This window comes from Aythya marila, assembly GCF_965140915.1.
Source record: "Aythya marila genome assembly, chromosome: 4".
NCBI lineage: Eukaryota > Metazoa > Chordata > Aves > Anseriformes > Anatidae > Aythya > Aythya marila.
The window spans coordinates 36,033,203-36,048,746 of NC_139045.1; the positions used below are offsets into that span (position 1 = coordinate 36,033,203).

The 15,544-nt window shown below is 37.8% G+C and overlaps 1 protein-coding gene across 3 annotated transcripts in view; it reads left to right on the plus strand.

The window, feature by feature from the left end:
- Positions 1–15,544, plus strand: part of INPP4B (inositol polyphosphate-4-phosphatase type II B) — a 300,152-nt gene that overhangs the window by 159,930 nt on the left and 124,678 nt on the right. For all 3 annotated transcript variants that reach the window (XM_082758698.1, XM_082758699.1, XM_082758700.1), the window contains exons 9-10: positions 12,030–12,080; positions 15,397–15,476. In XM_082758698.1, coding sequence (XP_082614824.1) covers positions 12,030–12,080; positions 15,397–15,476 — 131 coding nt within the window. The remainder of the gene's footprint in view (positions 1–12,029; positions 12,081–15,396; positions 15,477–15,544) is intronic.

Genomic DNA, 15,544 nt, shown 5'->3' on the forward strand with positions numbered 1-15,544 from the left:
GCGTTGATGGTGGATGGAGTGGTGTGTAATTCACTGCCTTTCTGTGCCGTGATCTCTGTGTAGGAGGATGAGAATTTTAAGCTGCAGCATTTAAATCAGACCTGTCATGCATATTTTGTTAATCCAAATACTATCTGGAGCTGAAACCTTGCATGCATTTTGAATCAAGACCTTTAAAAAGGAATGTTCAGCTATTATTTTTAAATGTGGATTTTCAAATAAGTTCAGGTATGTTTTAGTTTTTGTAGGGAGTGATGTACTGAACAACATGAACTTTGTTTTTACTCCATTCTGTTCCTTTCAAAAGCAAGAGAAGAGGAATTTAATAGTGTTGGTGCTGATTCTCAGACTGTGATGATGCTTATGCTGACAAGTTTAGAGTTGAAGCTTTTGCAATAGTATTAAATTAGATATTATTCTAAGATCTTTTCATGCTTAAAATTGAGCAGATTGACTTCATGAAATCATAGGATGGAATAGAAAGCATCGTCTTCTCGACTGTTTCCACTGAAGGTGTACGAATAAACAACCTATGTAGTTCGGATTAACTTCTCATTTTCAGTCTTCTATCTTTGAGTAAAGCCCACATCTTAATGATTCCTACGTATACATGTGAAATGGAAGTAGTAAATCTGTATGGGAATGTTTCATTTGGTTTTGTTTTTGTTGAACTGGCAGCTAAATTCTTAATCCTTTGGATATTTTAAATAATACAGTTTTGTTAGTCAAAGCACTTGAAAGCATTCTGATCCTTTTGATTCTTTCTTCCTGTTCAGAAATTAACTGTGTATAAATAGAATAATCCAGGCATGTTTTGTGCAGAATTTTAAGTTTGTTGGAATGAAGGTTTCTATACTCATTTCTTAAAAATACCCAAGATACTAGTGCTGTACAAAATAATCACCAAGTTTGGTGAATACGTGTGAATGAGATTTTTCACTCTTTGGAAAGGTGGAATAACTTGTTAAAGGCAGTTTCTAATCATGCATGTGCCCTTTTCATCTCTTTCCACTATATTACATGTATTTTTATAAAGTATTATTTGTCATTAGGCAGTTTTTTCCCTCAAATGAGTCCATTGCATGTACAGCTGATTTTTTTATTTATTTTTTTTCTTTAAAGTTCTCTTTCATTTTCACGTGGGATAGCAGTGGCATTTAGAGAACTGCTTAAATGATGCCTCAGGATAGAATGCTTTCCTGAAGGACCTTTGTCTTTCTCTTCTTTATCCCAATTCTCCTGTTCCTAAACTTGAGTTTGGAATTCAAACAGCTCTTTTGTAGCCTATTTCTCTGGTCATTTTAATTATCTTTCATACAGATTTCTTTGTGATCTTCAGTTAAATTTTTTTCTTGTATTGTCGGAAAAAAACTCTAACTAATGCAACATCTACCTCAGTCCATCCAACAGAATTATCTGTGTTCTTGAATTTTTACTAGTAATTTAAAATGATGTGGCACGAGAGCAATAAGTAAAATTGAGAGTATTACTTAAAAATACCCCATCAGTTGGTGCAACTATTCGACTATTTTATTTGCCAATTCAGTCAAACTAGTCCCAACCATATGTATGTATGTTTCAACTTGTTGATGCTAGAAGAGCATGTGTGACACTGAAATCTTGTAACTGCTCTAACATGACTGATTCTGAATTTTGTTTTCTATGCATCTGCTTTCTTGCCAGCTGTTTTATCCTCTTTTCATTTGTTCCACTCACAGATGGAATAAATTACTGGCATTAAGCAGAGTTCATCCAGACACCTCCTGGATGCATTTCTCTCATTACATTCTCATCTTTTCTTCTTGTCCTTTGTAAAGGTGGCTGTTACTGTTCTAGATCAACATCTTGATTGGTTAACTGTAGCGTAAGAAATAAGTCATAAACGTGTGTGGGGTTTCTAGTTGTTTTTGCTTGTTTTTGTGTATGTGTGGTTTCCTTCTGAATAAACGTATGCCATTGAGCTACTCAATGTGTCCTTCTTTGACATTGGAAATTTCATTGGTCTTATTAGGAAACTGAGTACGTGAGCCTTGACATCTGTGCTAAGTTAATTCATGTCTTGAAATGCTTACAGGACTTAGTTAAAGACTCATGCATTTTATCCAGGGGGCTTTGTGTTGCTTCTTAGTGAAGTTCAAAGGGTGCATCTGCAAGATGACTGACTTCTGGTGACTACTGTAATGATCAAGGTGGAGGCAGAGGGTCTGTAATTACACAGAATTTATTGTATGAGTTGGAAGATGGTTTGTGAATACAACTTACTTTACGTATAAGCTGTTCTGTGTTGCATTTATCTTTTTCACTTTTAGGTATAGTTGTAAAGAGGAAACCTCTGAACATGGATTTTCTACAACTACCACCATCCTGTCAGCATACAGGATGATGCGCTGTTCAGGGCACTACATTGCAACCTGTCCTCAAGCTAAACAGATCACCATATTTTTACATGTTTAACTACAATTGATATAATTCATCTTGTTTTGAAATGCTGTTCTTTTATAAATAATTACTTCTTGTACCAGATTATGAGAGTACTCCGTGTGGGGGAAGAAGTGATGAGAAACTGTAGGTTTTGCAGATTGTCAACTGTTGACTTGGCAAAATATTTTTGGTAGGTAAGACTGCTACCACATTTTCAGAAGCAGAGCTTATGTGCTGTTTATTAAGTAGAAAGTCCTACTTGTTTTCAAAAGTCCTCAAGATGTTGCAATACCTGTAGTCAGCCATTAAACATTCTGCAAATTCTCATCATCTGTAGAAAGTTAGATCTATTCCTTTGACTTACTCAGAAACAAATTCTGTTATCTCATCTGCATAACAGTAAAGCATTACTGCTAATTTTTTTTTTTATCCTCTATTGTTCTACACTCATGTTCTAGTGAATTTCTAATATTTATTTTGATCCAAGAGCTGTTACCGATTTGAAACATAAGCATGCTCCATCAGGCAGTTTACATAGATCTGGACCGAGTCCAATAGAATTTATCTCCTTTCTCAAACCAGTTTCTTTTTTTAATGACTTGACTTGTGTTGGAAGAAGACTAGCTAAGGATATTTAGTGACAGTATTTCTTTTAGAAATGGAATTTCTGTTCAGTGGTGTTGAAATACACACCTTTTAAAAATTTCCAATTCACTCCTCTGGTGTCAATTTGTATGGATCCTGAGAAACGATACTGACTTTAAATCTCTTCATCCTACAGCATTTCATGTCATTTGCTGAGGAAGTAAAGGGTGAGTCAGCAAGTGCTGTCATCTTAGCAGAGCACTGTTGGAAGCAACAAAGGATGCGATGCTGAAAAATTATCCTGTGCATCAGAGGTGAAGGAGCAGTGTGTGAAATATGAAAGTGCAAGAGGGGAAAAAGCTGTCACAGGAGTTTGTGCTATAACTTTCCCGTCTCCTGGTTGTAGCATCTTAATAAGCTGTAGTGTTGTGGCTGACAGCTGGATACCTCACAGAAAATATCTGTCTGGTGGGCTAGAATGGAGAAGGCATTTTTTTTTTTTTTTTTTTAAATGTCTTAGTAGATCTTGTTGTGAGTACAGCAATTTTGGGGTAGTCCAAGTCAGGATCTATAGGAGTAAGCAGTCTCTTATTAGATGCGCAGATATGACAGAGAAAGCAAACAAGGTTTCAGGCACACGAGTTTCCTTGAGTCCATGAAGGAGATTTTCTTGATTTTCTTTGAATCCATTGTTGTCATGTGCCAAAAACAAAGTTGTCTGTTCCTTTCCATTTTGTGTCACCTCATCTAATAACAGATACTGTCTTTCCCAGCGAATGTTACCTTGCTGAATTTCCAAATGAGAAGTTAGAAGGCACAAGCAAGAATTATAAAGAGTCAAATTTCAGACCTAAGCATCTTTGCTAGGAACAACACTCCTACTGTTTGTGGAAGTATGTTATTTCGTTATTTGCTGATAAAGCATGGTTGAAACAGTCCTGGAAGATGGAAAATTACTGCTTTTCAGTTTAAGAAGAAGGTTGTTTTTTTTTTTTTGAGTAGTGCAGAGTTTTAAATGTATTAAATGTTCACTCTGAACCTTAGAATCTTTTTTGCATGATCAGGATGCGTATTTTGCAAGAAACAAGCAATTTCAAAATATGTACCACGTGTCTTTATTCCCACTTCATAAGAATCAGCATGTAATTGCTTACCCCCGTCAGCCATGGCTGTCACTTTCCTGACCCTGCTAATCAGTCTGGAAGCAGGGTGCTCACAGATGATTTGGTTTGAACTGCAGCTCTGCAGCAGCTTGATCTCGCTCATAGGAGAGGATTGCCTTTTTTTTTTTTTTTTTTTAAAAAAAAAAAAAAAAAAAGATAATGATATGGAAAATAGGGGGGTTATCTCAATATGGAAATTAAGCACAGTGACACATGCAGGTGAGGAAAACCATTATGTCTGTAAAATGGTTTTGAGATGAAAATCCTGTGCGTTTTGTATGGAAGTGACTGAATATAATTTCACTGATAAAATGCAATGAAATACTCTCAAACTTTTCTCTGTTACAACCTGATGTTGAGAACTAAAGGAACTGTGAGATGTGTGCTTTGGGCCTTGTGTTTTAAGTACAGAAGCACGTTTAGGTTGCTGCAGAGGGTAAAATAAGACCACAGTGACATCTTCTTCCCCCCTGTACAGGAGAAAGCGTAGCTTATGGGAGAAATGAGACTTCTATCCTGAAATAGCTTCTGAAGCTAGCAGTGAATTTCTTTAAATAATAAATAAACCTTCAGTTTCTCATCTCAGGAGAGAGAGAGGTTTGTGCAAAGGTCAGAGCACCATCAAAGATTGTTTGTTTGTTTAAAGATGGCTGGCAAATAGGCTGTTTGTTTGGGTATTTATATCCTTAGGAGCAAAATTCCAGTTATGTGGGTTCAGCTGTGCTAGTCAAAGAACAAAATACTTCCTTAAATGAAAGAAATGAATTTGTACGTTTTTCTTTGTAGATAGTTTTGGAAATGTTTGTATTTGGGTAGTTGGAAATGTTTGTATTTGTAGAGTTCCTGATAAGTCAGAATTGACATCTGCTGCCTCTTCCCAGGAGCTCCCTGAGGTTCCTGTGAGAAAATTCCTCTCTGCCCTCAAGGGTGGGTTGTCAGCAGTGCAGCTGAAGCTCTGGGGGGCCCTGGACACAGTATTTGGTGGCATGAGAGTACTGTGGTTCTTCAGGCTAGAAGAGCCATTATCTAGGGAAGAACAGTAATAGGTTTGCTAAAATGGGCTTTCATTAATAGATATGTCCTGCCTACTAAGGCAAAGAAATCAAAATTCTTAGCAAGCCATTAAAATAATAATAATAATAATAATTTGTCTAACCTATATTTATCCCTTTTAGCACAGTAAATCCGATGAGAAATTTTACCCTGAGTTCCTTGAATCAGAAGTGAAGCAGTGATTGCCATCCATTAGGTAATATGGGCACCAGACCTTAGCCTCCCTGTGGCTTCCAGTTCTGTAAATATTATTACAGAGTGTCAATGGAGCAAAAAAAAAACAACTCATTGATAAATCTGATATTTCCCTGCTCTTCTGAAAAGGCTTGCAAGAGTTTTTCTGCTTGCTAAAGCGAAGTTGGGCATGTGAAGAAGGTTCCTTATCCCCTAAAGAAAAAGTGTTGTCAGGTGAGGCAATTTCTTGCCCACCAGGCTGTTTTGAGAAACTCAGAGCCAGGAGTAATAGAAATAGGATGAAATACAGTAGTCTCTAAGTACAGTACTGCGTTTTCTACTAACAGAAGCTTTTTGGATGAACTAAGACTTCATGCATTGGCAACAATTGAGATAAAGGACAAAGCAGGTTAGTTGATGAAGTGTCTTTGAGCAGCAGATGTAATACAGCAGAGAGTGGCAAACAGGATTCCCAGATGAATCGAGGGAACTACGTTCAGTATAGAGAAATTAGGCCTTTTCTGGAAACCTGTGAATAATGTCATCACTTATGTTCAAGAAGATAAATTAGGACTGGAACAGATAGGATAATCTGGGGAATGGAAGCCTATTGTATCATCGTGTATTGGAAAAGCTTGGCTTATTATCCTAATAAAATGAAGTACAAGAGAGCATACGATTCCCTTCTTATGAATCCATCAGGAGACCAACGTGAGGAAGAGAAAATAATTACTTACCTAAAGAACATGTTAGCAGAAGAGCAAATGAGTATAAACTCTCCACGAATAATGCTTGGCTGCAAATTAGAAAATGCCTCTGATCTATTATGGCAATCAGCTTCTTAAATGACTTTCCAGTGAGAAGAGTAGGAGCAGAAATCCAAATAAATTTAAGGTGTAGTTTAGAAATTTGTGAAGGGGATTTTATTATTTGTTGTCTGATAGCAAAATATTAAAACAAACAATCTGGAGATGCTTAGAATTGTGAGCTGCTAATAAGTTTTGTTAAAGTATCAGTTGTTGATTGCTTTTTTAAGCTTTTGTGCCCACTTTTGAGGGGAGTGGGATTAAACAGAAAATGTGTATTGTGAATGCATTTTTCCGTAAAACGGAGCTGAAGTGTCTTGCTCTGCTTCTCCAAATGCCTTCTGCTGGTATCCAGGATACTGATTGATGGGCACTGCCTGTAAACATGGCACAAACTTAAGGGCAGTGATGCTGCTTGTTTCAAATGTTGACAGAAGTTCTTTTGGGTGCTGACAGAGCTGCGACTGTGAGTAGAGGTAGTTCCAGTGAAAATCCACTGCCGGAGTGCTTTCCACTTCCAAGTGGAAAATGCAGAAGCTGGAGACTGACTGGCTGAGCAGAATTCCTGTAAAATGTTCATGTTAAACTTCATAAATTCACATTTATTAAAAAAAAAAAAAAAAAAAAGGAACCTAAAGCTGTGGCAGGGGAATCAAGTTGTCAACTTTTTCTTTGCATAATCTTACAGCAATTCCCTGCCTCTGACTTCAAGGGGAGCTGACAGTTGGTTAGTTCTGTCCCTTATATAAAAAGAACTCATTCGAAATACTGAGCCCAAGCCCTCCTGTACCCCCAGCAATGTCCCCAGGTGTTGACAGAGGGATAATAGTAACTCCTATAGGGATGTTGGGTAGAAGATGTGTACTGGGGACAGGATTGCTCCAGCTGCAGAGAGTTTTAAATCCTGGGTTCTCATTTTCAGCTGCTCAAATGAGTCAGACTACACTGGGAGTGTTGGAAATACCTATAGGAAATGCAAATAGGAACTTGGTATCTCGCAAATAACTGGCTCATCAGTGTAAATGGTGTCATGTTTAATTTATGGTAAGGTTTCTGAAGAACTTAATGTGACTTTTAAGGAAATAAATACAAATTATGAAATGCAGCTTTTAGCATACTCAAAAATAGACTGTTTATTCAGCAGAGAAAAAAGTTCATTTCAACTTTGTCAAGGTCTCCAGAGTCACAGTGTAATTTTTATAAATTTTGCTGCTGAAGTTCACGTTCTAGTAATATTATGTGTTGTTGTGCTCTTCATCTGATCAGTCCAGCAATATTTGCATTAATTTATGCTGTGAATCGTATACTGAAGTGAGACTGAGTTGGCTGCCTGTTGATCAGAGAGCAGTATACTCTTCTCACCACCCTTGGCTTGCATCCTCTGAGTGTCCCCTGAAATAAGTGGTTAGAGTACAAGTTCTTTCCTTGGTGTCTCTAGCAGTGTTTTTTTTGGCACAGGTTCTCTGATATTCATAAGGAAATTAATATTACTGGCTTTTTTTCTTCTTTCTTTTTTCTTTTTTTTCTATCCAGCTGCCTCTGGCCCTGTGAGCAGTGCTGAGTTTATCGTTCTAGCAGGGCGTTTTTCCCTGAAATTCCAGCTTGAACACTAGGGTTAGAGTCTGCTGCTTCAGGGAAGCGAGATGCTCAGACAGACTGGGAGACAGAGATGGAGCAGGACACATCAGTCATGTCTTGTTCAAGCAAAACACACAGCTAGGTGAAATAAACAAACAGACCAACTTCATATATTGCCTTTTTTCTTTTCATGTCCCATTTTCTTCATTATTCTGGAATAAGCATTTTTGGGATGTGTTTCTTGAACAGCTGGCTTTCCCTGTCTGTGGTTAACTGCTGCTGCTTTGTTTTGGACCGTGCAGTCTGTGCTGGTGATCTTTGGGTAGTGGAAGTGTAATAACTGCCTGAGGTACTCAGACTTGAGCAAGTAACAGCTCCCTGTTGGCTGGTCCATATAAATGAATAGCCCAAAAAGCTTAGCTATGCTCCATCAGTAGCTTGCGCACAGAAGCTCAAATGTGCCTTCTGTGATTTCTCACAGTGCAAACACAGAGGGAAGAAGGGCATCACGAGCATCCTGAACAGGGTTTTTACTCTTCAGACTTTGCAGATTGTTCCTGGTATACAACAGACTTTAAAAACTGTATGTGGAGTGATTCCCTGAAATTATCAAAGGCAAGAAGGCAACTGGCTTACTGCCTGATTGTAATGACTTAATACTTCAAAGAGGATGTTGTTTTATATTAAAATTATAATTGCCTAGAATATCCAGTACTTATATAAGACTACAGAAGGTTTTTTTTTTTTTCACATGGTTGTGCTTTGTGTAAGAAACAAAAACAACAACAACAAAAAAACAGGTGGAGAAAAGGCATGTATATCTTTATTAATATAACAGTGGTCATTATAGTGATTTAATTATTGCATTATTACATTAATAATGCTTTAGCAGTCATTATAATAATTTCACAATTTAACTCGAGGCTGGGGGGAAGGTTAACTGAAGTGCACTGCGTTGCTGCCCCTGCCAGACAGTGCTGAGTATTCAGCGAGGGTTCTGCAAGTGGCTGAATGTGTTCTCGCATCCCTGACATGGCTGGATGTGTGTGGCAGCTGAGAGCTCTGTGAAGAGATGCTGTTTCAGACCTCTGCAAGGGTCAAACCATCACTTGTAGGTGTTTCTTCATGGGTGCAAACTGTGTGTGCTGAAACCACAGTGTAAAGGTCATGGCTTGCCAGCAGCTGTTCACAAGGGCGTGCTGATGATTTCATCATGCAAAAGATGCCTTGCAGCATAGGTCTGTATTAACTGTTTGCTGAGAGTTAACTAGGTGCTGCAATACATGCGTTTTCCTTCTCACTTCAATGCAATGTGCAGTAGAAACTGATAGTGCTAGAGTATGTGCAGCCCAAGTCTCAATAAAGAACAAATTAGTAGTAGCAGAAGAGCATCTATTTTCAGTGTTGCTAGGACTCAAATACTAGTTGTCTCTAATTTATAAAGACCATTTTGTCACTTCTAATCTCTCACATACCCTTGCAGTTGACAGATCCTTTTCTCTGTGGAGAAAATAAGTTGATTGAAATAGGTTAGAAAAATGAATAGTTCTCATTCTGTATACCATGTCAACAAGGCAAATAAACTTCTTCCTCCTCTTATTTTTCACTGTATTCTGTGAAAACATATTAAGATTATTTAGATTTATATGGATAGATATTACAGCTTTTTCATATTTACTTTGACTCTGAAATGTGGGATTTTGCCTTCAGGGATTAGTTATTTATCTTATGAGTAGCTGTGGAATTGAGCAGACCTAGAGAAGGTGAGGTTGCTATAACTGTATTTCAGAAGTGTGACTTTCATTTTTCTGTGTTTCAGTTTTGGGGCATATGTGATCTTAGAGCTTTATGGGAGAAAATGGAATAGCAAGAGCAGTCTTTTTTTCCTCCCAGTGTAACTTCAGTGCAGTCAGTTCTCCATTTGTGCGTGTAGTAATTTGCAGACTAATGTTGTCAGCAGCTGAAGCTGTGAGCTGTGCTGAGTCTGGCCCTGTACCCAAGCTGTAAAATCCTTCTGGAATTGGAGCTGCAACGGACCATTATGTAGATATAGCCTGTATCATTTCCATAGAGGCATGGTGCAAGACAGTACAGCTCCGGTATGGCTGGCAATTATGTCGAGTCAATAAGCCTTGGTGGGGCTGATCTGATTCTTTGTAGCGTGTCCCAAAGCACTCCTAATGTACAGATCTTCTGTCTGCTGGCCTGTTCCAGCTCCCACTTGGATGTTGCAGAGGTGGCGTGTTTGTTGCGATATACTTTTACAGGGAGAGTTCCTAAGTAATACATGATTTCTGAACTGTGGTTTTCAATTTGTTTGAAGGCAGTTTTGATCATATGCCCAAGCTGCAAGTAAATAAGTTTAAAACAAACAAACAAACAAACAAACAAAAAACACACACACAAAAGTTTGTGATCAAATATCTGATTGCTGGTTTTCACTCATACACCTAGTTATGCACCTGCATAAGCTGTTAAATCTTGGTAACCTCAGTTGTCCCTGAGGAGGCATCTCCCAATGCTTATTTTGTGCCATGTGTTGGCAAATGAAGTACACCTACACTTCTCTAGGAAGAGCGTGAGATGCAGCCTACACAGAGAAGCGGGAAGATACTCAGTTGCAGAGAAGTTGGGAGGAAAAGCAGATGACTCTTAGAGACTTAGGTCTTATATTTTCTACTAACCTCATTCTTTCTTGTGAAGTGTGCCCAGAGGTAGTGCGTAGTCTTACTGCTGCACAAACAAATGCTTCTGACTCCATGCTCTGCAAAGCAGAGTCATCATCTAACCTTGCCTGGGAAAAGTGTCCAACTGCATGCAGGTATGCTGGCCCTTCTGCTTGACCCTTCCAGATGGACAAAGAGCTGAAGTTGTCCCTTGGTATAGAGCAAATCATACCAGCTTTCTATAGAGTTGTGGTCATTGTCTTGGAAGAATTCAGTGCTTGCCTTCTGTGCAAAAGGGGCTATGGGGGAAAGAAGGGTGCTGGTGGTCACTGCCAGGTGACAAAACGGTAAAATCATCTGCATGTGTGTTCTTATACCACTGCCAGAGTTGTACTGAGGGAGTGAAATTGTGAATGCTTTCTTGGAAAGCTCTAATTTGAAGGAGTTAAAGTCAGTTTTTCTGTGACTGCTTTCAGTAGCCTCTTACCATGTGCTTAGCCTCACGTGGAAAATATCTGGGTGTTGTGAGATGGCTGGACATGTAATGGTGCTGTCAGAATAGGGCATTTGAGCAGCCTGCTGCAGTAGGTACGGGGAACTCATTGAAAGCCAGAGGGGATTAGATGCGGTAAACCTGGTGTAACTGAGAGAAGGATCTAGTATTATTTCTCAGCAAAACTCATGTGGCTTGTGAACGCGGCCTTCGATCACAAACTGAAATGCAGAGGCTTTAATTAAGGGCAGATGCAAAAGTTTCACAAAGGATAATGATTCGGTCTTTTGAATGCTTGGCAGTATGTGTGGATGTGACACTGCTGTGAATGACCAAAAGAAGTGTTCTTTAGATAAAGCTGCTTTATATGATGAAAAAGGACAGGTAATTAAAGCTGAATTTAGCATTTATGCCTAGAGAAATTTGACACTTAGATATGTCTTTAAGAACGCTAGAAACTATAATATACAGTTTTTTTAAAAAAATGTATATGTGAAATGAGCATCCACTTCAGCACACTAGTGTTTTTCCCGGTGTTATAAGCTGTGATATATACACCAGTTATGCTGTTTTACAAAGTAAATCACTTGTATAAATACTCGTAAATGATATGAATTTGACTTAGGTTACAAGTTGTATTTCTTGCTTGATTTTTGATCTCTTCATACATCTCTTGTCTCCCAAGGTAAGATTAGAACATGTTACTCCGGGGAAGTTCAGTCTTTCCCGTTTCTGAATATACGCAGCGTTCAAAGCTTTGTGTTTTGCTCAGAAAAACCTAAAACACATAATGAAAAAACAGAAGTTGTAATAGAATAATGGATGTCTGAGATTAAAGTCAAAAAAAGGGAAGTTCAAAATGATAAATGGATAATGAAGAGAGACTGTACTCTTTCTCCATAGAAACCAGAAAATGTTGTGGTTAAATTATTAATAAAATGTTATTCAATTATACATGCATACATATTTGCCTTTATAATCAGCTCTTAAATATAGAAAAATATAAGGGAAAAATATATGGGCACTTCTCTCATTATAGGAAAGTGACAACAAAATTAATGATTGGCTTGCCTTTTTTCTCTCCTTTCAGGTCCGCACCAGTGTCCTACCTGATCACAAGGAGCCCAGAGCAGATGTTGGAGTAAGCAATTTTTTTCATTGATGAATTTTTTTCACCTCATCAGCAGACATATTCACCAAACAAGAGATAAGACATTCTGCCTAAACAGGAGCTGGCAAGCTAGTTTTTGTTTGTTGGTTTGTTTGTTTTTTAATAGCACAAGTTGGGTTAAAAAGAGTCAAGGCAGGAGTTAACAGGCTTGGGGATTGCTGTCACCCCATTCATTTATTTATTGAAAACCATTTTCAGCTGAAATTTACCTGAGGCAAACACAACTATCTAGACTTCTTGCTACTGTCATGCAAGTAGCAAGATCTGGATTGAGAGCATGGAGTTACATTATTTCAATGAGGCTTTCTCGTTTTCATGTGCAGAGTATAAATAGTTCTGCTGTAGGAGTTGCCTTTGGGTTCAGATGAAGAAATGGCACTGATGGTAGATAGTGAGTTCAATTTTCTATGTGTGTCTGGGCTGGTTTTGGCAAAGGTATTGGGATATCTTTTCTGTATCTTAGGGTAGAGCTTCCCAAGTAATATGGAGGCTGCATGGGACAGCAAAACATTAGTCCTGTTACAGCTGAATAAAAGACTAAACAAGATCTGGGATTTGGAAAATATTAATCTAAGGTTCTGACTTGCCTGCATTACCAGGGCTTCCTTGGCATAGTTTCCAGCATTTCAGCTAGTGTTCGAAAAATCTGTAACCTGTCAGTGTTCAATCTTAATGAAATAATCAATGTCTTCCATCTTTTCCTACACCTATTATAGGGACTTTTCTCTTTGGCTAGGCAGGATTATTCACCAAACTAGTCAAGGCTCATATCCTCACATTTATAATCCTAAGTACTCTACTAGCAAAATTACAGAGGAACATTGCTCTGTAATTAGCATTACAGCAGCCATTCTATTTTAAGTCTAATTTTAAAGCCTTTCCAAGTTACACATGCGAAGTTTGATTGGTTTGTAGACTGCCAGTTCAGGCCCTAGGGTATACCATCTATCTCTAAATCAGTTCAGGGAAAGTAATATCCAGCATCATTTGAAATTAGAACCCTTAAACATAAACATGGCTGTCTGCATTTAGGTCATGGGATCATTCTCAGTAGTATTTAATTTTGCAAATAATTCCTAATTGCATTGTCAGGTTAAGAAAGTTTTATTCTAAATGAGCATAAGAATATGAAACAAGCGAGTTAGTGGAAGTTTTTAAGCTCATAAAATTATTCACTTTTAATTTTAAGCCCCTGAAGAACTACATGCGACGCTCAGAGATGGTTAGTGGGTACAGTGACCAAAGCTTCCAGATCATAGATAAGAGCTGTGTCATCACCTCTTAGCCCTGATCATGTGGGGACTCATACTTCGGGTTCTGAAATGGATGTATAGTTCTATTTTACTGCAGAGAGAAGCCCCAAGCCTGTATCAGTTTCGTTCTAAATATCCCTCTCCCTCTTTCCAAATGATAACGTTGTGGCTGCGAGCACTCAGCTGCTTTGAAATATCCAATAAAGGCTGCTATGTAGTTGTGCTGCAGAATATATTCTCTTTGGAATAAGAAGGATGTTCTCTTGTAATGTGAATAACCTGAGCTAACCATGCCCTTGCAGAGTTTGTGTTAAAAAAAAAAAAAATAAAAAAATAAAAAAGCTGTCATGTTGACTGATCTAAAGGAAGATGTTTGTGTGTTCACTCTAGCAAGTGTGCATCTCAGCGTGAGTCACACCTAGACAAGTACATGCTTCACTTTGGCAGTGAAAACTAACCATCATCTTTGCTTGTATGACTGTTGTTTTTCTCTGGGTATTTCATACAGGCTTTTTTGTTTCCTTACTTCCTGTTCAGTACTTCCCAAATCTGCTGCTTTCCCAGGCTTCCCTAGACTCTCAGCTTGCATCTTTTTTTCTTCTGCTGCCTAAGTGCCAACCAAAACACAGGAAATCAATTATCTATTTTTAAGCCTGCATTTTTGTTAGGAATGAGCCATAGCGGATAACTTAGCTTACCAAGTTGAAGACCAGTGTTGTGGCTTACCTAAATTGAGGATTATGATTTGAACTGTACATTTTATATACACAAAAACCTATCTTGCTGTAGACATTTATTGCCCGTATGCAAGTATACAATATCCAGCTGGCCTTCCTGAAAGAAAGCAGCTGCAGGTTTGTTTGTTTTCTTTTGTTTTACCAAAAGATGTTGTTTCTTAGTAGCTACAAATTCTGTTCTCTTTTTCTCCAAAGGTAGCAGTTGTTTTTTGCATGCATCATGTTGATTTCACATGAACGCAACTTCATTCTGCTTGAATTTGGATACCTAAGACTATATATAATTTACCATGGAATTTTATTTTGATTGCAATTCCAACAGTAGAGTAAAATCAGCATAACATAATAAACACAAATTTTGTTTCTTAATATTCTCTTGCAAAAATTCAGTATAACCTTATGATCTTAATATTATTTGCTGTGAATAGATTATAATTAGTTGTATATTCAAAAAAAAATTATGCCTAGAAGGTGGCTGTGGACAGTTTTTCCCATTTTTCCCAAGGCAAGATGAATACTGTTGGACAAACTGACCAAATGAGACTTCAGCAATATGCAGTGAAGTATGAGCAGAGAATGAAAAGTAATAAAGGAAAAGATGAGTGTTTTCCTCCTTGCACTGTATTCCTGATGGTGTGTGAAGGTGATTTTGATGCAAGGAATAGATATAGTGTAGTAGCTTAACTTATCTTTAGAAATTCTAATTGCATTAGCACATTTCTCTATACTCATATTGCAATGAATAGGTTCACCCTAGAATGGAAACAAATGCTGCTGTAAACTACAGCAATACAACATTTCTGTTGATAACCTTGCCCTGAACTCTGTGTAAAAGTAGCTTCATAGCCAAATACATCTGCACTTGGAACATATAGATGCTAGTGCCTTGGGAAAAAAACATAGCAAGAACAACATTGGTAAAACACTGAAAATTTATCATTCCTTGTAATGTAGAAATATGAAATACAGGAATAAAGAAAGAAGATGCAAAATGCAAATGCTGATACTGAATGAAAACTTTACTGGAGCTGTACACTTTGCAGCCTGTTATTTTTAAGGTTGTCAGACAGGTCTTAAGAAAAGAGAGAGGTTCCTTCCCATAAAACCAGTATTGAACAACTTAATGATGATAGCATTACAGATGCATACCACATTTCTACCAGATAATGTGTCAAACTAGTATGTTGGAATGTAGTATTTTTTCTAGGTAGCAAGTAAGATTTCAAGGCGCATGGCCAAAAAAATAACAAAACTTCAAAAATCAATTAATCTTGTCTTTTCTGCTTTGTTTTGTAGCGAAGCTTCCTGGGCTGTGCAACTTTTAGAGTAGGAGACTTGGTGAAGTCAAAGGAGCAACAGCTGACCCTTACCCTCAGGTAAGCGTTTTTATCTGTAGTAAACCATTTCAGGTTAATAATCCCATGGCATCTGTTGATTCCTGCTT